The sequence below is a fragment of the Paralichthys olivaceus genome, chromosome 12, assembly GCF_024713975.1.
Source record: "Paralichthys olivaceus isolate ysfri-2021 chromosome 12, ASM2471397v2, whole genome shotgun sequence".
Lineage (NCBI taxonomy): Eukaryota > Metazoa > Chordata > Actinopteri > Pleuronectiformes > Paralichthyidae > Paralichthys > Paralichthys olivaceus.
The window spans coordinates 24,561,454-24,585,101 of record NC_091104.1 but is presented as its reverse complement, the minus strand read 5'-3'; the positions used below and the strand labels follow the sequence as shown (position 1 = coordinate 24,585,101).

Genomic DNA, 23,648 nt, shown 5'->3' with positions numbered 1-23,648 from the left:
CAAACATTAATGTTTGCAGGTACACAATGTTGACTGGTCACCTGTTCCTGAACAATGCAAGATACATGCAACTCCCCCAGAGCCTCAGATCAACACATTCAAGAGCAGCCACATCTGCCCCTGGACACAAGCAACAACCAGCTCCCAGAACAATCACAACCAGTCTGTGTCGAATGCAACAATCATTATACTGCTACAGAATGATTAGAGAGAGAAATAATAAAACAGAATATGTGAATAACGAGACATTAAATTGTTTAACCCCCCCCCCATAATGTATGAAGTGCAATGCTCCCATGTAATGTGCAAAGTTTACTCACTCATCTCATCCTTTGAGTCATTTTAATCACAGCAATTTAAAACCTCCAGGAAACTTTTATAATACAATGTTTATACAAGTGTATGTTTCAAGTATGTCATGTTTGTTGCTGACTACTAAAATAGCCCTTTATGTAAATCTCTGTCCAGGATCAGAGTTGCTGATAATTGTAAATTAAAAATGGTCAGACAGAAAAAGATTTGGGGGAAATATAATTAGATGTTTAATTTCTATGTCATATGTCAGAACAAGAGCAAGAGTGTGATTGAAACAGTGAGTTGGTTTAATTACATTTACAGTGAAATTGAATCTATTAATGAATTAAATGATGAAGACTGTTATTGAGATCAACATGAACATTGAACTCATTTATTATTAGGACTTTATCTGTCCTAAGAACCAGCACAGATACAAATTCAGAGTATGGGCCAGAAGATCGTAACTGATGTCTACATCACTATTACTTTTCTATTCATTAAATGTATTACTAACTTCTTCATTCACAATCAGCAGCACGGTGTGAAGCTGATTAATCTGCAGAACGTTTTTGTTCAAGTCAACATGAATCAGAATAACAGAGGAAGGTTTCCAGCATCTTGTTGAATCAATGTCACAAAGAACTGTGACTGTTTTGACGGCAAAGGGAGGCACTACCCAGTAGAGACTGGATTCTTCACTTGTTACCCTGTGTTTATTATTGATGATATCTGTTGTCTGCAGACTTTGGAGAGACACAACTGCTCCAGTTAACTTTGACTGTCACCAAGTGTTTTCTTATTTCTGCTTGATACTTATACTTTATTTTCTTGTTTTGTGTGTGATTAAAACAAAACAGATAAGAGATATAAACTTGAAGGTGACACATTTTCCGACATTCATGTGATACACAAGTAAAGTCCAGTGATCTGAACACTGCTGGAAGTTTGTATCAAGCAAGAAAATGTGTGAGGCTTTGTGTGATGACTCTGCCAATGACCATGGATTTATTGGTTCAATTGATCATTGATCATTTGTTAACAATAAGCTTATTCAGATGATTCAGTCATTTCAAACTTAAAATCAGTGAAGAAAAATAATTGATATTTCACAAACACATTGATGATTAAATGAGCAACTAAACATTTTCGATCATTTCTTAACAAACTGATAAAATTGCACAATTTGACCACAATGGAACAGTGCATGCAAATGATACAGTATTATGACAGGCTATATAGAAAGTTAACATTTGACTTAACAAACAGGCACTAACATAAATGACAAGGTGTAGCATATGAGCTGGGATACACACCTGCACATTCACTCAGCTCAGGACCTCCTGGGTGAAGCTAATAGCATGCTAATTATCACAAGAGCTTCTAAACAAAGTAGAATATTGACAACCAGTGTCATAATGAAACACAACATCAGGTATAAGTGATGATAACTCACAATGTCACTGACGCACACTGTTCAAACAAGGATGTTTTACAACTTTGCTGAACAGACCTGCCAGAGGAGGAAGTGAACTACTCTCTAGGTAAGTTTGCTACTAAACACGAGCTGTGTCCAGGATCAGTGTTGTCAATAGTTTATTTTAATTATAATGGTCGGACAGAAGAGGACTGGTAAGAAATATTGTTTCATTTTTATTGTCATATGTCAGAAGATATAAATGTCGTCATCAGACCGGCTGTTATCGTAGTTTTCTTCCATGTTGTATTCCTGCTCTGACACATCCTCTTTCAAATCATTATCTGCTTCCTCATCTTGGAAGATCAGATCAAGGGCGTCTTGCACAGTTTGTCTTGCTGTCGTAACCTCAGTCACTGAAATGGCAGCTCACTTTCATTAATAATCTCATTATTAAGACCCCCAACCCCTCTTTTTAACTCAGTTAGTTCAGAAAAATGGATTTTAATTTATATATTTATTGGATTATTTTGTTCCATAGCTCATGCTTTCAGGTGCAGATCTCTTATCTGTGTCAATTCACCTTCTGACCTCTGTTCCTTACGTAAACAATATATAATCACTCTTATGCTGTTTTACTCTTTCACTGTTTCGAGACCCCCCCACCCTTCATTGCAGTAATCATGTAATCATTGAATCAACAGTGTGAGTGAGCTTTTGATAACGTTCCTCTGTTGTACTGACACATGGCTGTGAATGAAATGTCAAAGGAGCTGATTGTTGACATATGTTGACAGTGTCATCTGATCAACACAGACAAAAATAGAATGTATGTCCAGAATCAGTGTGGTCTGTAATTGTAAATTTAAAAACTGGTCTGACAGATCTAGAGTGTGATTGAAAGTGAAATTGTTTATTCACATTATTAGTCTTTTAATTGAATGAATTAAATGCTATGACTGTCATGAGCAACATCACTTATATTTGTTGATTATTTGGTGATGAAAGCTTCTAGAGCTATGATCAGTCAGTAACTAGTGAGAGCAGCGGAGGAGTTTTGTCTTGAGTGCAGTGAAGTGGCTCTTAAAAGAGCCGTTGTTATCGTCAGTGGAGCAGCAGCAGTAGCAGTTTAAGCTCTCTCTCCGCGGATGCGGCGGGCCAGCTGGATGTCCTTGGGCATGATGGTCACCCTCTTGGCGTGGATGGCGCACAGATTGGTGTCCTCGAAGAGGCCGACCAGGTAAGCCTCGCTGGCCTCCTGCAGAGCCATGACAGCGGAGCTCTGGAAGCGCAGGTCGGTCTTGAAATCCTGAGCGATTTCTCTGACCAGGCGCTGGAAGGGCAGCTTGCGGATCAGCAGCTCCGTAGATTTCTGGTAGCGACGGATCTCTCTCAGAGCCACGGTACCGGGCCTGTAACGGTGAGGCTTCTTCACGCCGCCGGTGGCCGGGGCGCTTTTACGCGCAGCCTTGGTGGCCAACTGCTTCCTGGGGGCTTTGCCTCCGGTGGATTTACGAGCGGTCTGCTTGGTTCTTGCCATTTTATGTTTTCTTTCTCTGATCGGGAGAAAAAGTGAAGTAGAGCAGCGACACTCTGCTTTTAAACGACGGAGCCAGTCGTGAAATGGTGACGTGGTTTCAGATCCCCGGGTCCTGATTGGTGAGAGGCTCCTCCTGGAGCTCAGCGCCGCCGAAAGGAGCGACCCACCGCCCGAGTCCCCGCTGCTTATTGGAGAAAAAAGTGTAGAACGACCCCCCCTGCTCCGCTGGAGTCTTCTTCTCTGGTTGGTCTGGCATGAACAGTCCCGCGCGATCCGCTGACATATAAGCGAGGGTTCGAGCTGTTCGCCGCAGTTTCTCTTGACGTGTTTCAGGAAACAAATTGAAAATGTCTGGAAGAGGCAAAACAGGCGGAAAGGCCAGAGCGAAGGCAAAGACCCGCTCGTCCCGCGCTGGGCTCCAGTTCCCCGTCGGTCGTGTTCACAGGCTGCTGCGTAAAGGCAACTATGCTCAGCGCGTCGGTGCCGGCGCCCCCGTCTACCTGGCGGCTGTGCTGGAGTACCTGACCGCTGAGATCCTGGAGCTGGCTGGAAACGCCGCCCGCGACAACAAGAAGACCCGTATCATCCCCCGCCACCTGCAGCTGGCCGTCCGCAACGACGAGGAGCTCAACAAACTCCTGGGCGGAGTGACCATCGCTCAGGGTGGCGTGCTGCCCAACATCCAGGCTGTTCTGTTGCCCAAGAAGACCGAGAAGGCCGCCAAGTCCAAGTAAAGCGAAGCTGCTGGAAACCACCAACACAAAGGCTCTTTTAAGAGCCACACACTCACCTCTGATAAAGAGCAAGTCTCCTCATGTCCTTCACCAACTTGTAAAATACACAATTACTGAACAAACACGGTACAGAAGTTATACCTCAGGTTGTTGGGTACCCATAGAAAATAAAGACTCGTGATTATTATTGTTTCAGGACAATGATCCATTCATTAAATATAAAAAAGTAATTTGACAAATTATTTCAAGTTGAAGTGATGGGTAAATTGAGTCCTCTGTGGGTAAATGGTGCCACATTAATAACTGATACAACATATATATTCCATCAATTTAACAAAGGCAAAAACGTTTTAAGTTAAAACATATGTTTGTTTACTGTTGTTCAACATGTTACTCAAACATTTTAGTAAGGGTTAAATTCTGACCTTTTTGTGTTAGATACAGAAAGAATGTATGTATACATGTACTTGTGTGTAGTTACAACATGTTTGTGTGACTCGAACATGACATTAGCCAACAAGGTATCCATTAAATACACATTTTAACACATACATACACTTTTACAGTTTGTATGTGTGTTAGAATTCAGTGAGCAACGACTCAATTGCTCAATTTATCCCACATCCACCATTTTCACAAAACTGGTTCACACAGTAACTCAGATCAACAGTTATTTTGAGTTTATGAACATGATGAATTCATTTTGCATGACTGACTGGTTCATCTTTCTCTGTTCTCCCCTACATGTGTATTTAAATGTGTAGCTTGTTTCCACAGAGACTTGCAGTGTAAAGCGGCTGCGCTCTGCTCCACAACATCCATTCAGAGAAACAAACTGTTGAAGTACAGCACCTAAACACAACTAACTGCTCTGTCCATGGTCCTGAAACAATGTGTCTAATTTAGTAGTTTAAAATTATATTCTGAAAGTTAGAAGCCTTCGTCAGACGTGGTTTTAACGTTAGCTCCAAGTGTGTGAACACACCTACTGACTGTGTGTTTAGTGACTGAGCTCCACCAAGTTAGATATTTCACGTTATGTAAAGTCGTTCAGCTCGCCAACCTATTTGGTTTGACTACGTTACTGTGAGTAACTTCAGTAATAATGTTTTATTAGATTATTGGTTCAGAAATAACGTTAGTGCAGCTGCTGCAGTGTGAAACTTGTTGAGCTGGACTTTATTTATGAATGAACAGTTTACCTACCAGGTATAGACCTGTTTTCATAACTTGCTAACAATTAAAGCAAATTATTGCACATGATGCATGACATTATATATCCAATATTTTTACTGTGAAAGAACTCCATACTGCACATTCATTGTCTTTATAGTACACTGTTTAATCCCAAACCATATTCAAATACATTGTTGAATATCCACAGAATATAAGGACATAGACTTTGTTTGAAAGTAACACTTATCTCTGCAATAATGCCATAACTTTATGTTTCCTGTCATTTTATTAGGGACGGACGAACCTGAGGAACACAGCTGTGCTGACCGTGTTCTGTCTCTTAAGGCAAAAAGGAAAAGACAACACTTTGTATCTAAAGTTTATCAAATCATATAGAAATTGACTCAATATTATTATCATGTGGACCAGAACTGTTTACAACAGTGGTGTGCGGAGATTATAATCACATCTGCACTGAGTCTAATTCACTGTGAATTCTATAACAGGCTAAAAAAAAGACGTTGTAATAGTAATGGCGGTTATACAAGTCTGTATCACATGCAACTTACACATGCATGCAGCTTATTAATATTAACGCATTAAAATTACAATTAAATGACAAAACACAAGCCTTTAATAAAAGTAGTTAACTTGCTTCAAACTGTTCATTAGACGTGTTAAATAAACGGTAAGTTACCACAATAACATCAAAAACCACTTGAGGCTTGTAAGTATATGTAGTGTGATAATGATAATAGATACATCAATAGGTTTTCTTGTTGTAAAGTTTCAGGGTAACTTACCTCTGCTCGGTTCGATGTTACGACTTCGACCATCCCAGCAACAACACCGCAGCGCTAGCCGGTTAGCAGTCGCGGGTAGCATTTAGCCTAGCTCCTTAGCCTGAGCTAACCAGGTAACGATAAGCTCTGTGGGAGTGGCTCAGTTGTGAGTCTTCACTCGGCCCACCCAGCGTCCACTCGCGCGCCTCCTCTTTGCCAATTTATGGGTTAACCAGGAACTAGGAGGAGTCAGGCCCCGGCAAGATGGCGCTGGGTGAAACGCCCACTGCGAGCCTCATTTTCGCTCTTCACAAACCAACGGGTGACGTCACGGACACTACGCCCATCTTTATATACAGTCTATGGTTTTAACGTGAGCTCCAAGTGTGTGAACACACCTACACAGGGCTGTTGTCAAGGTGGAGAGAACAAGTCAGGATAGGGTTCGAGAGGTTTAGATACAAAGGTAAAGAGATTATGATTTGAAAGAAACTCTTTTAAATCTGAAAAACTAAATTGCTATTGAGCAATTACATGTGAGCACTGGGTGTAAATGACTATATGTGGACACACCCAAGCAGAGTCATAGTCAAGATTTGAAAAACAATCTTCAGGTGGGAGTTACTTAGATTTACTTCCACACAAGATGTGTTGATATTTACATGAAACAAATTAACGTAGTGTTTGAATCATGAGATGAGAATAAAACAGGAGCAGCTGACCTACTGGAAAACAAAGCTTCTGACAGGACATGTAGGAGACTTCATCATGGTAGTGGACGGTGTTCTGGTTCACAGATTGTAGTGCAGCGCCATCTCTTGGATACCTGATGTTACTACATATTCTCATGTAAAGTGGACATAATCAATTCTAAGCAGCTCAAAGTTAATAACTGACTCATTCTTATGCGTTTACTAAGATAAATATACAGTAAGACAATAAATATGTTTCTACACAACCAAATATGACAAATGAATACTTGTTAAGAAGAACATTATTATAAATTATAAAAGTATAAATATATGATGTAAAGCTGAAATCGATGTACATGATGTTGTCCAGTGTGTGTGTGTCAGTAGTAGTCTGCTTCTCCTTCAGTGTCTAAAGATATTTTAAATGTATTTGATGTATTTGACATTAAATAACTAGACATTGTAACAAATAAATATTGAACATGTTTCTATATAAGTCGACTCTCTTCAGTTAAGAAGTCAGTCTCTACATATGTGTTGCCAGTGAGTGACAGTGGTGATGTTTGATGAGGAAGCAGCTCTTTGTGGATCGACGTGTGTGGCTCTTAAAAGAGCCTTTTAGCAGGATGAACATGTTTCACAGTGAGGACAGCTCACTTCTTCTTGGCTGCTGTCTTCTTCACTTTGGGTTTGGCAGCCTTCTTCGCGGGGGCTTTCTTGGCTGCAGGAGCCTTTTTCGCCACCTTCTTGGGGCTCTTGACTGCCACCTTCTTAGGGCTCTTCGCCACCTTCTTGGGGCTCTTGGCTGCTTTCTTGGCCGCTGCGGGTTTCGTCGCCTTCTTCGGGGACTTTTTAGCGGCTGCTGGCTTCTTGGCTGCCGCTGCTTTCGCCTTTTTGGCCGCTAGGGGTTTCTTGGCGGCGGGCTTCATCACTTTGGGAGCAGCCTTCTTGACCGGCTTCTTCACCTTGGGCTCCACCTTCTTGTTGATCTTGAACGAGCCGGAGGCCCCGGTTCCCTTGGTCTGGACCAGAGTCCCCTTGATCACCAGGCCCTTGATGGCGGTGTTGACGCGGGACTTGTTCTTCTCCACATCGTAGCCTCCGGCAGCCAGAGCCTTCTTGAGGGCGGCCGCTGACACGCCGCTCCGCTCCTTGGACGCGGACACGGCTTCGATGATGATCTCCCTGACGCTGGGGCCGACCTTCTTCGGTTTCACAACCTTCTTCTTGGCCGCTTTGGCCGGGGCGGCGGCTGGAGCTGGAGGGACTTCTGCCATCTTTGTCTCTGAGTTTAGATCAACGAGGAACTATCGGAGTGAGCGACCGGACTGATGAAGAGTCCCGATCGGGAGGCGGTACTTGAACACACCATGAGAACCGTGGAGACTCAATCCAGCCGTGGCTCCTGTGTGCAGTGTGAACGCCGAGACACTTGTGTTTTCTCTTCACTGATAAACGAGTGAAACATCAGTGGGTGAGCGGTGCTGGAGGCTGACAGTGAGGAAGCAGGTAGCGGACTTGTGTGTCTTCATATTGAAGTCATGAAGAGCTCTGATGCTCTCTGCATTTTGTCGGTGGAGCCTCCAAACCTCACCCGTTCACCGCGGTGAGCAGCGCTGCTCGGCGGCTTTTCCCACTCGTTTCTCTCCTAAAATGACTTGAAAAGCACCACAGCTCCACCAACATCCGTCTCCCAGCTGCTCCACATGTTGGTTCAGAGAGACCGAGTCAAAACAAGCACCTGCTGATGATCCTTTGGAAGAAAGTCAGGTTATTGTGCAGGCAGCAAACACACCGCTGATGGCCGAGGCTCATGGTGAAGTGGAGCCAGACTTTCTATCAGAGCCGTGAACGTTTCATGCTGAGGATGCTGGAGAGTCATTCTATCATTAGAGCTACATTTCATGGCCATGGGTTGGATTAGTCAATTTGACTAAATATTAATTTCAAACAATGATCTCATTCATATAATACAAAAACTCAACAGGTTCCATCATTTATTAGACAATTTGTAAGTTATACTGGAATTTGCAGTTTTTGCTATTGTTCGATTTCGTAAAAACTTTTGTTCTTCATTTTAAAGATACAAGTGTTTGTATAGTATGTTCATCATTATTTATGCAAAATAATTATTAAACAATGACAAAGGTTTATCAAAAACTATTGGTCTGATATATTAAATTATTCCCTTTGTGTGTTTCAGATACATTTCTGTCAAGCTGTCAGTTTGATAGCTATCGATCTATAGATCAAATAGTCTCAGACTTTTATAGCCAGTAACATATTCATATTACAAATGAAGACCTCAGTCTCAACAAACACTCTGTGTATCCAGAATATACACACGTGTGCAGTCTGAGTTGTGTAGATTGCTGTGGGTAAATTAGCCTGTAAACATGGATTTTTATCCATTTAAACATACTTCATTTACCTAGTACTTTATAAACAAACAATATAAAACAAAGTGTTTTCCATGATATCTACAATAAAACAAGATCAATATCCCTCATCCCTCCTCTCACCCCATCCAAGCTCATAGCAAAACAACAACAACAGTGTTTTGTTCATCTCAGTTTTAAACTCATGAAACAAAGGTAGGAAAGCAAAGACAAAGTTGAAAAGATAACAATAAATCTGCCTGCTGTGTGGTCAAGACCAAACATTATATCCAAGCTTTATTAGTCCATCCCCTCAGGGACAATCATGTTTGATGCTTTCAATTGCATCTCAGGGTTTTCATGAGTTAAAGGAACTGGTCCAATGGTCGAATCTTGACCAACATTACAACCTCAGCTCACATGATAGAACCAAAGCTGTTTTAGCTCACTGAAGAAGACCCTGAGAAGAGGTAGAAAGCTCAGAAAAACACATGGAGCTTCTTATTGAATAGATCCAGAGTTACGCTCCTCTGGGGAACAACAGTAAACTTCAATGTGCAAAGTGTTTATTGAGGAATCCAAACCATTCAGATGCAGACAGAGCTACATGCACTGTTGTTCGGGATGATGGTTGAGTTCCATTTAGCTGCTCCAGTTTCATGGTCCTGATGTTGTGCATGCTGGATCACTGTCATGTTTACTGGAGCACTTTAATACAATACAGGACTTTGTCAATGTTTTTATCAAAATATGTGTCACTACTTTGAAACATGTCTATAATCACACATGTGACCGGACACACACAGCACTACACTTTTAAAACCTGATTATAAAAACATAATGAAAAGTACCTTCAGAGCTATTGTATATGACTACAGTACTTCTACTTTTCTATTCATTGTGTGTATTTCTAACTTGTCATTACTCCGTCCACTGTATTTGTTTCATGACACTATTATCTTATTAATGTTACTCTTGTACTTTACTCTTCCATTAGCAGGAGCTGCAGATGTTAACATTTAAATCAAGTGTAGTGTGCAGTCTGGGTTAAAGTCAAGTTTTGACCAAGGACCAAGGATAGACTTATGTATCATTTTTGTTGTATATTATTTCCAACCTTGGCAATGGCCCTGCCTCGATGTGTTCACAAACTTGGATATACAATCAAAACCACATTTCACAAAAGCTACACAATTTCAGAGTATGATTTTAAACTACTAAATTGGACACATTGTTTCAGGGACATGGACAAAGACAAACAGTTATATAGTCAATTGGTCCTATTCATTGTGAGATTGTTATGTATCTGTTCTCATTTTAACCCTCCTATTGTCCTTGGGGTCATTTTGACACCATTCAATGTTTAATGTCTGTACATTTAAAGGAATAGTGAATATTCATTTTTTGGCTTGACATTTAACGTATTTTTCTAATTTATTGATGTATGATTTAATGTCAATGACCTGGATGCATAGTGTACACCCAGGACCCAGGCTGTTTTAGATGTGTAGAACAAAATATTTGAAGTATCAATATTTTACACATATTTATATTGGTTGATTAGACGATATCGAGGTCACCATAACATCTACTTTTCTAATCATTAAAACTCTTCCCTCTGCTTTGGAGCCTAATCTACCGACCATAACTGTCGTGTGAGAACCACTGATGGTTCATCAGACATGGGGAGACATGCACAGCAGCTTTCTGAACCATTTCCCTCGCTGCTCTATGTGCTTTGTGTTATACTTCTCTAATCAGTCCTAATGTAACTCTTATCTTTAACCAAGCTTGTTACAGACTCTATTCCTACTTGACGGGAACGTGCTACAGTTCTACTGTTCCACAAAACTGGTCAAGTGTCAGACCTTAATATCTACAGTCCTACATCCAACCTCTGCTCCTGTGGGGGCGCTAGTGCACCAAAGAGTTTATTATCAGCGGATCCACAGAGGGGGAATACGTCCACCTCTGTCTTCTAGCACGTCCTCATGCTAGCTATGAATAGCTGTGATTCCCGCGGATCACACTATTGACTAGCTCTCATCTGACTGAAGAGAAATGTCTGGACGAGGAAAGGGAGGAAAAGGTCTCGGTAAAGGAGGCGCAAAGCGTCACCGCAAAGTTCTCCGTGATAACATCCAGGGAATCACCAAGCCCGCCATCCGCCGCCTGGCTCGCCGTGGCGGAGTGAAGCGTATCTCCGGTCTGATCTACGAGGAGACCCGCGGCGTGTTGAAGGTTTTCCTGGAGAATGTCATCCGCGATGCTGTCACCTACACCGAGCACGCCAAGAGGAAGACCGTGACCGCCATGGACGTGGTGTATGCTCTGAAGAGACAGGGCCGCACTCTGTACGGCTTCGGTGGATAAACTCACTTTCATCAGCTCAACAACACAACGGCTCTTTTAAGAGCCACACACTGAGTCAATGAGAGCTCACATCCTCTGCTCAACACTCATCACTTCCAGAGAACAACAATCAATCAGGGTCTGATCATTGATGAAAACATGATCAACCATGAATAATCACCCATATATAAACCAGGTTAGCACAAGAATGAAACTCATTTTGTTTCAGTTTCTCTCTGTAGTTAGTTTCCACCCAACATGTATAAAAACACAACAATCATATCCACATTTACACCTTAACTCTAATATAGATATTGAACCTTCACTATATCTCAGACTGGTAAAGTATCATGTTCTTATGTGACTGTCCAGAAAGAGGATGCAGACTGGACCACAGTCATAAGATGGGTGGTGGAGTGGAACTTGATTCATTTCTTAAAACCCACAGATCCTGCTGTACTACGTGAAATAATATATGTTTGTTTTTCTGAATAGAAAATATGTTTTATTTTACACCTGTAATCCTCCTTGACTTTTCATGGCTCCTTCCCAGCAGTACTTTTCTATAAGAACACTCTGCACTCAACAGTCTTAGCATGTCTTTCTAACCCAGACGCTGTTTGAAGTAACAATACTGGAGATATCAATGTCCTGACTTTCAATGTGTGAAATATCTAATGTTTTTCTTCACTCATTTTAAGTTTGAAATGATTGAACCATCTAAATAAGTTAACAAATGATCTGATCAACAGAACCAATAAATCCATTATCATTAGCAGACTCATCACAAAATATGTTTTCTTGACACAAACTTCCAGCAGTGGAAAAATATATCAAGTTCAAGTTTATGTCTTTAATCTTCTATTTATAAAATACTGCAACAAGAAAACATTCCTGTAAAGTGGCTATTTGAGTGTTGGTGCACATGTTGTTGGAGTCAGGACAGTTTGTCTCCATAGAGAAAGTGTGTGGCTCTTAAAAGAGCCGTTGGTTTGATGTGATGTCTCCAGAGTGGTTTACTTGGAGCTGGTGTACTTGGTCACGGCCTTGGTGCCCTCAGACACGGCGTGTTTAGCCAGCTCACCGGGCAGCAGCAGGCGGACGGCGGTCTGAATCTCCCTGGAGGTGATGGTGGAGCGCTTGTTGTAATGAGCCAGACGAGAGGCCTCACCGGCGATGCGCTCGAAGATGTCGCTCACGAAGGAGTTCATGATGCCCATGGCCTTGGAGGAGATCCCAGTGTCGGGGTGGACCTGCTTCAGCACCTTGTACACGTAGATGGCGTAGCTCTCCTTCCTGCTCTTTCTCCTCTTCTTTCCGCCCTTACCGGGGGCCTTCGTCACCGCTTTCTTGGAGCCCTTCTTGGGCGCGGACTTCGCTGGTTCAGGCATCGTCACGATATTATTCGATCAAATGAATGAAGTCCTCAGTGAACAGGCTGTATTTGAACACAACACATGTAAAGCTGCTGTGCTGTTCCCTCTCTGTGATTGGCTGAATGTTGATCGTCAGTGTAACAGCAGTGGGCGTGTCTCCATGTCCAGAGTCCATTATTCTGCTGCTGACAGAGGTTGAACTGTAGAGATGAACTGGAACATTTGGGGGGTTAAGAAATGCATGATGTCTGAAACTATATATGTTCTTATTATTGATGTTAGTATCACATTAGTATCATTTCAAACTATCTGAACTAAAGCGACCTGATAAACACACTGCTCTAAATATTAATGGAACACTTGATCGTCACAGTAAAACACCAAGTCAGTTAAACTTCAGGTTTATTAATCTGTTCATTTAGATTGAACTGAATATAATTATTGTCTTCATTATAACAACCAGTCTGACGGAGCTAAAATGTGATGGTTACACAAGTATTCCTGATATCCGCTGATAATAAACTATTTGGTGCGCTAGCGCCCCCACAGGACTTTGGATGTAGGACGGTAGATATTAAGGTTTCATTTAAACAGTCACAATACAACATGCAACTCCCCCAGAGCCTCAGATCAACACATTCAAGAGCAGCCACATCTGCCCCTGGTCACAAGCAACAACCAGCTCCCAGAACAATCACAACCAGTCTGTGTCGAATGCAACAAGCATTATTCTGCTACAGAATGATTACAGAGAGAACTAATACAACTGAATATGTGAATAACTAGAAATCATAATGTATGAAGTGCAATGCTCCCATGTAATGCACAAAGTTTACTCACTCATCTCATCCTTTGAGTCATTTTAATCACAGCAATTTAAAACCTCCAGGAAACTTGAATAATAAAATTTTTACTCAAGCGTATGTTTCAAGTATCTCATGTTTGTTGCTGACTACTAAAATAGCCCTTTATGTAAATCTCTGTCCAGGATCAGAGTTGCTGATAATTGTAAATTAAAAATGGTCAGACAGAAAAAGATTTGGGGGAAATATAATTAGATGTTTAATGTCTATGTCATATGTCAGAACAAGAGCAAGAGTGTGATTGAAACAGTGAGTTGGTTTAATTACATTTACAGTGAAATTGAATCTATTAATGAATTAAATGATGAAGACTGTTATTGAGATCAACATGAACATTGAACTCATTTATTATTAGGACTTTATCTGTCCTAAGAACCAGCACAGATACAAATTCAGAGTATGGGCCAGAAGATCTTAACTGATCTCCACATCACTATTACTTTTCTATTCATTAAATGAATTACTAACTTCTTTATTCACAATCAGCAGCACGGTGTGAAGCTGATTAATCTGCAGAACGTTTTTTGTTCAAGTCAACATGAATCAGAATAACAGAGGAAGGTTTCCAGCATCTTGTTGAATCAATGTCACAAAGAACTGTGACTGTTTTGATGGCAAAGGGAGGCACTACCCAGTAGAGACTGGATTCTTCACTTGTTACCCTGTGTTTATTATTGATGATTACTGTTGTCTGCAGACTTTGGAGAGACACAACTGCTCCAGTTAACTTTTACTGTCACCAAGTGTTTTCTTATTTCTGCTTGATACTTATACTTTATTTTCTTGTTTTGTGTGTGATTAAAACAAAAAAGATAAGAGATATAAACTTGAAGGTGACACATTTTCCTACATTGATGTGATACACAAGTAAAGTCCAGTGATCTGAACACTGCTGGAAGTTTGTATCAAGCAAGAAAATGTGTGAGGCTTTGTGTGATGACTCTGCCAATGACCATGGATTTATTGGTTCAGTTGATCATTGATCATTTGTTAACAATAAGCTTATTCAGATGATGATGATTAAATGATCAACTAAACATTATTGATAATTTCTTAACAAACTGATACAATTGCACAATTTGACCACAATGGAGCAGTGCATGCAAATGATACAGCATTATGACAGGCTATATAGAAAGTTAACATTTAACTAAACAAACAGGCACTAACATAAATGACAAGGTGTAGCATATGAGCTGGGGTACACACCTGCACATTCACTCAGCTCAGGACCTCCTGGGTGAAGCTAATAGCATGCTAATTATCACATGAGCTTCTAAACAAAGTAGAATATTGACAACCAGTGTCATAATGAAACACAACATCAGGTATAAGTGAGGATAACTCACAATGTCACTGACGCACACTGTTCAAACAAGGATGTTTTACAACTTTTCCGAACAGACCTGCCAGAGGAGGAAGTGAACTACTCTCTAGGTAAGTTTGCTACTAAACACGAGCTGTGTCCAGGATCAGTGTTGTCAATAGATTATTTTAATTATAATGGTCGGACAGAAGAGGACTGGTAAGAAATATTGTTTCATTTTTATTGTCATATGTCAGAAGATATAAATGTCATCAGAACGGCTGTAATCGTAATATTCCTCCATGTTGTCCTCCTGCTCTGACACATCCTCCTTCAAATCACTATCTGCTTCCTCATCTTGGAAGATCAGATCAAGGGCGTCTTGCACAGTTTGTCTTGCTGTCCTAACCTCAGTCACTGAAATGGCAGCTCACTTACATTAATAATCTCATTATTAAGACCCCCAATCCCTCTTTTTAACTCTGTTAGTTCAGAAACATGTATTTAAGTCTATATATTTATTGGATTATTTTGTTCCAAAGCTCATGCTTTCAGGTGCAGATCTCTTATCTGTGTCAAAGTCACCTTCTGAAATCTGTTCCTTATGTAAACAATACATAATCACTCTTATGCTGTTTTACTCTTTCACTATTTCGAGACTCCCCCACCCTTCATTACAGTAATCATGTAATCATTGAATCAACAGTGTGAGTGAGCTTTTGATAACGTTCCTCTGTTGTACTGACACATGGCTGTGAATGAAATGTCAGAGGAGCTGATTCTTGACATATGTTGACAGTGTCATCTGATCAACACATACAAAAATAGAATGTATGTCCAGAATCAGTGTGGTCTGTAATTGTAAATTTAAAAAATGGTCTGACAGATCTAGACTGATTGAAATTGAATGGTTTATTCACATTATTAGTCTTTTAATTGAATGAATTAAATGCTATGACTGTCATGAACAACATCACGTATATAAGTTGATTATTTGGTGATGAAAGCTTCTAGATCTATGATCAGTCAGTAACTAGTGAGAGCAGCGGAAGAGTTTTGTCTTGAGTGCAGTGAAGTGGCTCTTAAAAGAGCCGTTGTTATCGTGAGTGGAGCAGCAGCAGCAGTTTAAGCTCTCTCTCCGCGGATGCGGCGGGCCAGCTGGATGTCCTTGGGCATGATGGTCACCCTCTTGGCGTGGATGGCGCACAGGTTGGTGTCCTCGAACAGGCCGACCAGGTAAGCCTCGCTGGCCTCCTGCAGAGCCATGACAGCGGAGCTCTGGAAGCGCAGGTCGGTCTTGAAATCCTGAGCGATTTCTCTGACCAGGCGCTGGAAGGGCAGCTTGCGGATCAGCAGCTCCGTAGATTTCTGGTAGCGACGGATCTCTCTCAGAGCCACGGTACCGGGCCTGTAACGGTGAGGCTTCTTCACGCCGCCGGTGGCCGGGGCGCTCTTACGCGCAGCTTTGGTGGCCAGCTGCTTCCTGGGGGCTTTGCCTCCGGTGGATTTACGTGCGGTCTGCTTGGTTCTTGCCATTTTATGTTTTCTTTCTCTGATCGGGAGAAAAGGTGAAGTCGAGGCGAGCAGCGACACTCTGCTTTTAAACGACGGAGCCATTCGTGAAATGGTGACGCGGTTTCAGATCCCCGGGTCCTGATTGGTGAGAGGCTCCTCCTGGAGCTCAGCTCCGCCCTATAGAGCGACCCACCGCCCGAGTCCCCGCTGCTTATTGGAGAAAAGTGCATAACGACCCCCCCTGCTCCGCTGGAGGCGTCTTGTCTGGTCCCGCGCGATCCGCTGATATATAAACGAGGGTTCGCGCTGGTTGCCGCAGTTTCTCTTGACGTGTTTCAGGAAACGAATTGAAAATGTCCGGAAGAGGCAAAACAGGCGGAAAGGCCAGAGCGAAGGCAAAGACCCGCTCGTCCCGCGCTGGGCTCCAGTTCCCCGTCGGTCGTGTTCACAGGCTGCTGCGTAAAGGCAACTATGCTCAGCGCGTCGGTGCCGGCGCCCCCGTCTACCTGGCGGCTGTGCTGGAGTACCTGACCGCTGAGATCCTGGAGCTGGCTGGAAACGCCGCCCGCGACAACAAGAAGACCCGTATCATCCCCCGCCACCTGCAGCTGGCCGTCCGCAACGACGAGGAGCTCAACAAACTCCTGGGCGGAGTGACCATCGCTCAGGGCGGCGTGCTGCCCAACATCCAGGCTGTTCTGTTGCCCAAGAAGACCGAGAAGGCCGCCAAGTCCAAGTAAAGCGAAGCTGCTGGAAACTTCCAACACAAAGGCTCTTTTAAGAGCCACACACTCACCTCTGGTAAAGAGCAAGTCTCCACATGTCCTAATCTAACTTCGAAAATACACAAGTACTGAACAAACAAGGAACATCAGGTTGTTGGGTACCCATAGCTGATAAAGCAGGTGATTAGTATTTTTTCAGATTTACACTCTATGGGGAAATGGTGCCACATTAATAACTGGTACAACATATATTCCATCAATTTAACAAAGGCAAAAACGTTTAAAGTAAAACCATGTTTGTTTACTTTTGTTCAACATGTTACTCAAACATTTTAGTAAGGGTTCAATTCTGACCTTTTTGTGTTAGATACAGAAAGAATGTACATGTACTTTTGTGTAGTTAACATGTTTGTGTGACTCGAACATGACATTAGCCAACAAGGTATCCATTAAATACACATTTTAACACATACATACACTTTTACAGTTTGTATGTGTGTTAGAATTAAGTGAGCAATGACTCAATTTATCCCATTGCACATATTCCCATTCCCATATCCACCATTTTCACAAAACTGGTTCACACAGTAACTCAGATCAATAGTTATTTTGAGGTTATGAACATGATGAATTCACTTTGCATGACTGACTGGTTCATCTTACTCTGTTTTCCCCTACGTGTGTATTTAAATGTGTAGCTTGTTTCCACATAGACTTGAAGTGTAAAGCGGCTGCGCTCTGCTCCACAACATCCATTCAGAGAAACAAACTGTTGAAGTACAGCACCTAAACACACCTAACTGCTCTGTCCATGGTCCTGAAACAATGTGTCTAATTTAGTAGTTTAAAATTATATTCTGAAAGTTAGTAGCCTTCGTCAGATGTGGTTTTAACGTGAGCTCCAAGTGTGTGAACACACCTACTGACTGTGTGTTTAGTGACTGAGCTCCACCAAGTTAGATATTTAACGTTATGTAAAGTTGTTCACCTCGCCAAACTATTTGGCTTGACTACGTTACTGTGAGTAACTTCAGTAATAATGTTTTATTAGATTATTGTTTCAGAAATAACGTTAGTGCAGCTGCTGCAGTGTGAAACTTGTTGAGCTGGACTTTATTTATGAATGAACACTTTACCTACCAGGTATAGACCTGTTTTCATAACTTGCTAACAATTAAAGCAAATTATTGCACATGATGCATTACATTATATATCCAATACTTTTAATGTAAGATTACTCCATACTGCACATTCATTGTCTTTGTAGTACACTGTTTAATCCCAAACCATATTCAAATACATTGTTGAATATCCACAGAATATAAGGACATAGACTTTGTTTGAAAGTAACACTTATCTCTGCAATAATGCCATAACTTTATGTTTCCTGTCATTTTATTAGGGACGGACGAACCTGAGGAACACAGCTGTGCTGACCGTGTTCTGGCTCTTAAGGCAAAAAGGAAAAGACAACACTTTGTATCTAAGTTTATCAAATCATATAGAAATTGAATCAATATTATTATCATGTTGACCAGCCTGAAGCATCTGATCTCCACCATGTTGCTGCTGCCACAGTGGATTCTGAGGACATCATGTGTCGCCGTGCTTTTAGTACAGTGATGTACTAAAACAAATAAACATTGTACAAATATATAAAATGTCTTTCTACCACATCTGTAATATTCAAGGGTGATAATATCTCACAGTGCTGTTGATAACAGTCCACTTCAAGTCCCTCAACTTCTCTCAGTGTTAAAACAGATACATATATAATAAATATGAGCACTGTTTACAACAGTGGTGTGTGGAGATTATAATCACATCTGCACTGAGTCTAATTCACTGTGAATTCTATAACAGGCTATAAGAGGTTGTAATAGTAATGGCGGTTATACAAGTCTGTATCACATGCAACTTACACATGCAGCTTATTAATATGAACTCATTAACATTACAATTAAATGACAAAACACAAGCCTTTAATAAAAGTAGTTAACTTGCTTCAAACTGTTCATTAGACGTGTTAAATAAACGGTAAGTTACCACAATAACATCAAAAACCACTTGAGGCTTGTAAGTATATGTAGTGTGATAATGATAATAGATACATCAATAGGTTTTCTTGTTGTAAAGTTTCAGGGTAACTTACCTCTGCTCGGTTCGATGTTACGACTTCGACCATCCCAGCAACAACACCGCAGCGCTAGCCGGTTAGCAGTCGTGGGTAGCATTTAGCCTAGCTCCTTAGCCTGAGCTAACCAGGTAACGATAAGCTCTGTGGGAGTGGCTCAGTTGTGAGTCTTCACTCGGCCCACCCAGCGTCCACTCGCGCGCCTCCTCTTTGCCCATTTATGGGTTAACCAGGAACTAGGAGGAGTCAGGCCCCGGCAAGATGGCGCTGGGTGAAACGCCCACTGCGAGCCTCATTTTCGCTCTTCACAAACCAACGGGTGACGTCACGGACACTACGCCCATCTTTATATACAGTCTATGGTTTTAACGTGAGCTCCAAGTGTGTGAACACACCTACACAGGGCTGTTGTCAAGGTGGAGAGAACAAGTCAGGATAGGGTTCGAGAGGTTTAGATACAAAGGTAAAGAGATGATGATTTGAAAGAAACTCTTTTAAATCTGAAAAACTAAATTGCTATTGAGCAATTACATGTGAGCACTGGGTGTAAATGACTATATGTGGACACACCCAAGCAGAGTCATAGTCAAGATTTGAAAAACAATCTTCAGGTGGGAGTTACTTAGATTTACTTCCACACAAGATGTGTTGATATTTACATGAAACAAATTAACTTAGTGTTTGAATCATGAGATGAGAATAAAACAGGAGCAGCTGACCTACTGGAAAACAAAGCTTCTGACAGGACATGTAGGAGACTTCATCATGGTAGTGGACGGTGTTCTGGTTCACATATTGTAGTGCAGCGCCATCTCTTGGAATCCGGATGTTACTACATATTCTCATGCAAAGTGTAAATCGACAATTCTAAGCAGCTCAAAGTCAATAACTGACTCATTCTTATGCGTTTACTAAGATAAATATACAGTAAGACAATAAATGTGTTTCTACACAACCAAATATGACAAATGAATACTTGTTAAGAAGAAAATCTAAAGTATAAATGTATGATGTAAAGCTGAAATCGATGCACATGATGTTGCACAGTGTTTGTGTGTGTGTGTGTGTGTGTGTGTGTGTGTGTGTGTGTGTGTGTGTGTGTGTGTGTCCGTAGTAGTCTGCTTCTCCTTCAGTGTCTAAAGATATTTTAAATGTATTTGTATTTTACATTAAATTACTTCTTAATCTTGACATTGTAACAAATAAATATCGAACATGTTTCTATCTAACTCGACTCTCTTTAGTTAAGAAGTCAGTCTCTACATATGTGTTGCCAGTGAGTGACAGTGGTGATGTTTGATGAGGAAGCAGCTCTTTGTGGATCGACGTGTGTGGCTCTTAAAAGAGCCTTTTAGCAGGATGAACATGTTTCACAGTGAGGACAGCTCACTTCTTCTTGGCTGCTGTCTTCTTCACTTTGGGTTTGGCAGCCTTCTTCGCGGGGGCTTTCTTGGCTGCAGGAGCCTTTTTCGCCACCTTCTTGGGGCTCTTGACTGCCACCTTCTTAGGGCTCTTCGCCACCTTCTTGGGGCTCTTGGCTGCTTTCTTGGCCGCTGCTGGTTTCGTCACCTTCTTCGGGGACTTTTTAGCGGCTGCTGGCTTCTTGGCTGCCGCTGCTTTGGCCTTTTTAGCCGCTAGGGGTTTCTTGGCGGCGGGCTTCTTCACTTTGGGAGCAGCCTTCTTGACCGGCTTCTTCACCTTGGGCTCCACCTTCTTGTTGATCTTGAACGAGCCGGAGGCCCCGGTTCCCTTGGTCTGGACCAGAGTCCCCTTGATCACCAGGCCCTTGATGGCGGTGTTGACGCGGGACTTGTTCTTCTCCACATCGTAGCCTCCGGCAGCCAGAGCCTTCTTGAGGGCGGCCGCTGACACGCCGCTCCGCTCCTTGGACGCGGACACGGCTTCGATGATGATCTCCCTGACGCTGGGGCCGACCTTCTTCGGTTTCACAACCTTCTTCTTGGCCGCTTTGGCCGGGACGGCGGCTGGAGCTGGAGCGACTTCTGCCATCTTTGTCTCTGTGTTTAGATCAACGAGGAACTATCGGAGTGAGTGGCCGGACTGATGTAGAGTCCCGATCGGGAGGCGGTACTTGAACACACCATGAGAACCGTGGAGACTCAATCCAGCCGTGGCTCGTGTGTGCAGTGTGAACGCCGAGACACTTGTGTTTTCTCTTCACTGATAAACGAGTGAAACATCAGTGGGTGAGCGGTGCTGGAGGCTGACAGTGAGGAAGCAGGTAGCGGACTTGTGTGTCTTCATATTGAAGTCATGAAGAGCTCTGATGCTCTCTGCATTTTGTCGCTGGAGCCTCCAAACCTCACCCGTTCACCGCGGTGAGCAGCGCTGCTCGGCGGCTTTTCCCACTCGTTTCTCTCCTAAAATGACTTGAAAAGCACCACAGCTCCACCAACATCCGTCTCCCAGCTGCTCCACATGTTTGTTCAGAGAGACCGAGTCAAAACAAGCACCTGCTGATGATCCTTTGGAAGAAAGTCAGGTTATTGTGCAGGCAGCAAACACACCGCTGATGGCCGAGGCTCATGGTGAAGTGGAGCCAGACTTTCTATCAGAGCCGTGAACGTTTCATGCTGAGAATGCTGGAGAGTCATTCTATCATTAGAGCTACATTTCATGTCCATGGGTTGGATTAGTCAATTTGACTAAATATTCACTTCAAACTATGATCTCATTAATATTGGGCCACATTTCTCTTTCATTTAATACAAAAAGTCAACAGGTTCCATCATTTATTAGAAAATGTGTATGAAATACTGGAATATGCATTTTTTCTGCTGTCCATTTTAGTAAAAACCTAATATTCATTTAAATACTATGCTGCAAGTGTTTGTATATTACGTTCATCATTATATATGCAAAATAATCATTCAACAATGACAAAGGTTTATCAAAAACTATTTGTCTCATGCATTAAATTATTCCCTTTGTGTGTTTCAAATAGTCTCAGAATTTTATAGCCAGTAACATATTCATATTACAAATGAAGACCTCAGTCTCAACAGACACTCAAGTGTATCCAGAATATACACCCTCAGGGACAATCATGTTGGATGCTCTCACCATTCTTTTTTATTTATTTTGTGAATTGATAGTCATCAACTATATCAGGAATTAGTTGAGGTCTTGTTTAGACATTTAGCTGCTCCAGATTCATGGTCCTGATGTTGTGCATGCTGGATCACTGTCATGTTTACTGGAGCACTTTAATACAATACAGGACTTTGTCAATGTTTTTATTAAAATCTGTGTGACTCTTTTGAATCATGTCTATAATCACACATGTGACCGGACACACACAGCACTACACTTTTAAAACCTGATTATAAAAACATAATGAAAAGTACCTTCAGAGTTATTGTATATGACTACAGTACTTCTACTTTTCTATTCATTGTGTGTATTTCTAACTTGTCATTACTCCTTCCACTGTATTTGTTTCATGACACTATTATCTTATAAATGTGACTCTTGTACTTTACTCTTCCATTAGCAGGAGCTGCAGATGTTAACATTTAAATCAAGTGTAGTGTGCAGTCTGGGTTAAAGTCAAGTTTTGACCAAGGTGTTTACATCATAGTGAGCAACAACTCAAACCTATGACTAACTGGAAGACACAGGAACAGACTAATGTATCATTTTTGTTGTATATTATTTCCAACCTTGGCAATGGCCCTGCATCGATGTGTTCACACACTTGGAGATACAATCAAAAGCACATTTCACAAAGGCTACACATTTTCACAGTATGATTTTCAACTACTAAATTGGACACATTGTTTCAGGGACATGGACAAAGACAAACAGTTACATTGTCAATCGGTCCTATTCATCATGAGATTTTTATATATTTGTTCTCATTTTAACCCTCCTATTGTCCTTGGGGTCATTTTGACAGTATTACATGTTTAACATCTCTAATTTATATATATATATAAAAAAAGTTAACTTCATTTTTTGGCTTCACATATGATTCATGATTTATCTTCAATGACCTGGATGCATAGTGTACACCCAGGACCCAGGCTGTTTTAGATGTGTAGAAAAAACATATTTGAAGTATCAATGATTTACACATATTTATATTGGTTGTTTAGATGATATCGAGGTCACCATAACATCTACTTGTCTAATCATTAAAACTCTTCCCTCTGCTTTGGAGCCTAATCTACCAACCATAACTGTCGTGTGAGAACCACTGATGGTTCATCAGACATGGGGAGACATGCACAGCAGCTTTCTGAACCATTTCCCTCGGTGCTCTATGTGCTTTGTGTTATACTTCTCTAATCAGTCCTAATGTAACTCTTATCTTTAACCAAGCTTGTTACAGACTCTATTCC

At 41.6% G+C, this 23,648-nt stretch overlaps 7 protein-coding genes across 7 annotated transcripts; 2 read left to right on the top strand and 5 right to left on the bottom strand.

The window, feature by feature from the left end:
• Positions 1 to 2,264: 2,264 nt before the first annotated feature.
• LOC138412394 (histone H3) lies at positions 2,265 to 3,261 on the bottom strand. Its single transcript, XM_069536171.1, has one exon. It carries the CDS (start codon positions 3,249 to 3,251, stop codon positions 2,841 to 2,843), a length of 411 nt encoding a protein of 136 aa, XP_069392272.1. The 5' UTR covers positions 3,252 to 3,261; the 3' UTR covers positions 2,265 to 2,840.
• A 326-nt stretch (positions 3,262 to 3,587) lies between these two features.
• LOC138412238 (histone H2A) lies at positions 3,588 to 4,186 on the top strand. The gene has a single exon (XM_069535668.1). The coding sequence runs from the start codon at positions 3,599 to 3,601 to the stop codon at positions 3,983 to 3,985; it is 387 nt and encodes a 128-aa protein (XP_069391769.1). The 5' UTR covers positions 3,588 to 3,598; the 3' UTR covers positions 3,986 to 4,186.
• Positions 4,187 to 7,163: 2,977 nt separating this feature from the next.
• LOC138412229 (histone H1-like) lies at positions 7,164 to 8,596 on the bottom strand. Its single transcript, XM_069535653.1, has one exon. It carries the CDS (start codon positions 7,910 to 7,912, stop codon positions 7,289 to 7,291), a length of 624 nt encoding a protein of 207 aa, XP_069391754.1. The 5' UTR covers positions 7,913 to 8,596; the 3' UTR covers positions 7,164 to 7,288.
• Positions 8,597 to 12,381: 3,785 nt separating this feature from the next.
• LOC138412169 (histone H2B) lies at positions 12,382 to 12,756 on the bottom strand. The gene has a single exon (XM_069535246.1). The coding sequence runs from the start codon at positions 12,754 to 12,756 to the stop codon at positions 12,382 to 12,384; it is 375 nt and encodes a 124-aa protein (XP_069391347.1).
• Positions 12,757 to 15,981: 3,225 nt separating this feature from the next.
• On the bottom strand, positions 15,982 to 16,574 carry LOC138412236 (histone H3-like). Its single transcript, XM_069535666.1, has one exon. The coding sequence runs from the start codon at positions 16,525 to 16,527 to the stop codon at positions 16,036 to 16,038; it is 492 nt and encodes a 163-aa protein (XP_069391767.1). The 5' UTR covers positions 16,528 to 16,574; the 3' UTR covers positions 15,982 to 16,035.
• Positions 16,575 to 16,743: 169 nt separating this feature from the next.
• LOC138412237 (histone H2A) lies at positions 16,744 to 17,211 on the top strand. The gene has a single exon (XM_069535667.1). The coding sequence runs from the start codon at positions 16,779 to 16,781 to the stop codon at positions 17,163 to 17,165; it is 387 nt and encodes a 128-aa protein (XP_069391768.1). The 5' UTR covers positions 16,744 to 16,778; the 3' UTR covers positions 17,166 to 17,211.
• A 3,403-nt stretch (positions 17,212 to 20,614) lies between these two features.
• LOC138412226 (histone H1-like) lies at positions 20,615 to 21,366 on the bottom strand. The gene has a single exon (XM_069535648.1). The coding sequence runs from the start codon at positions 21,292 to 21,294 to the stop codon at positions 20,671 to 20,673; it is 624 nt and encodes a 207-aa protein (XP_069391749.1). The 5' UTR covers positions 21,295 to 21,366; the 3' UTR covers positions 20,615 to 20,670.
• Between the last annotated feature and the right edge of the window lie 2,282 nt (positions 21,367 to 23,648).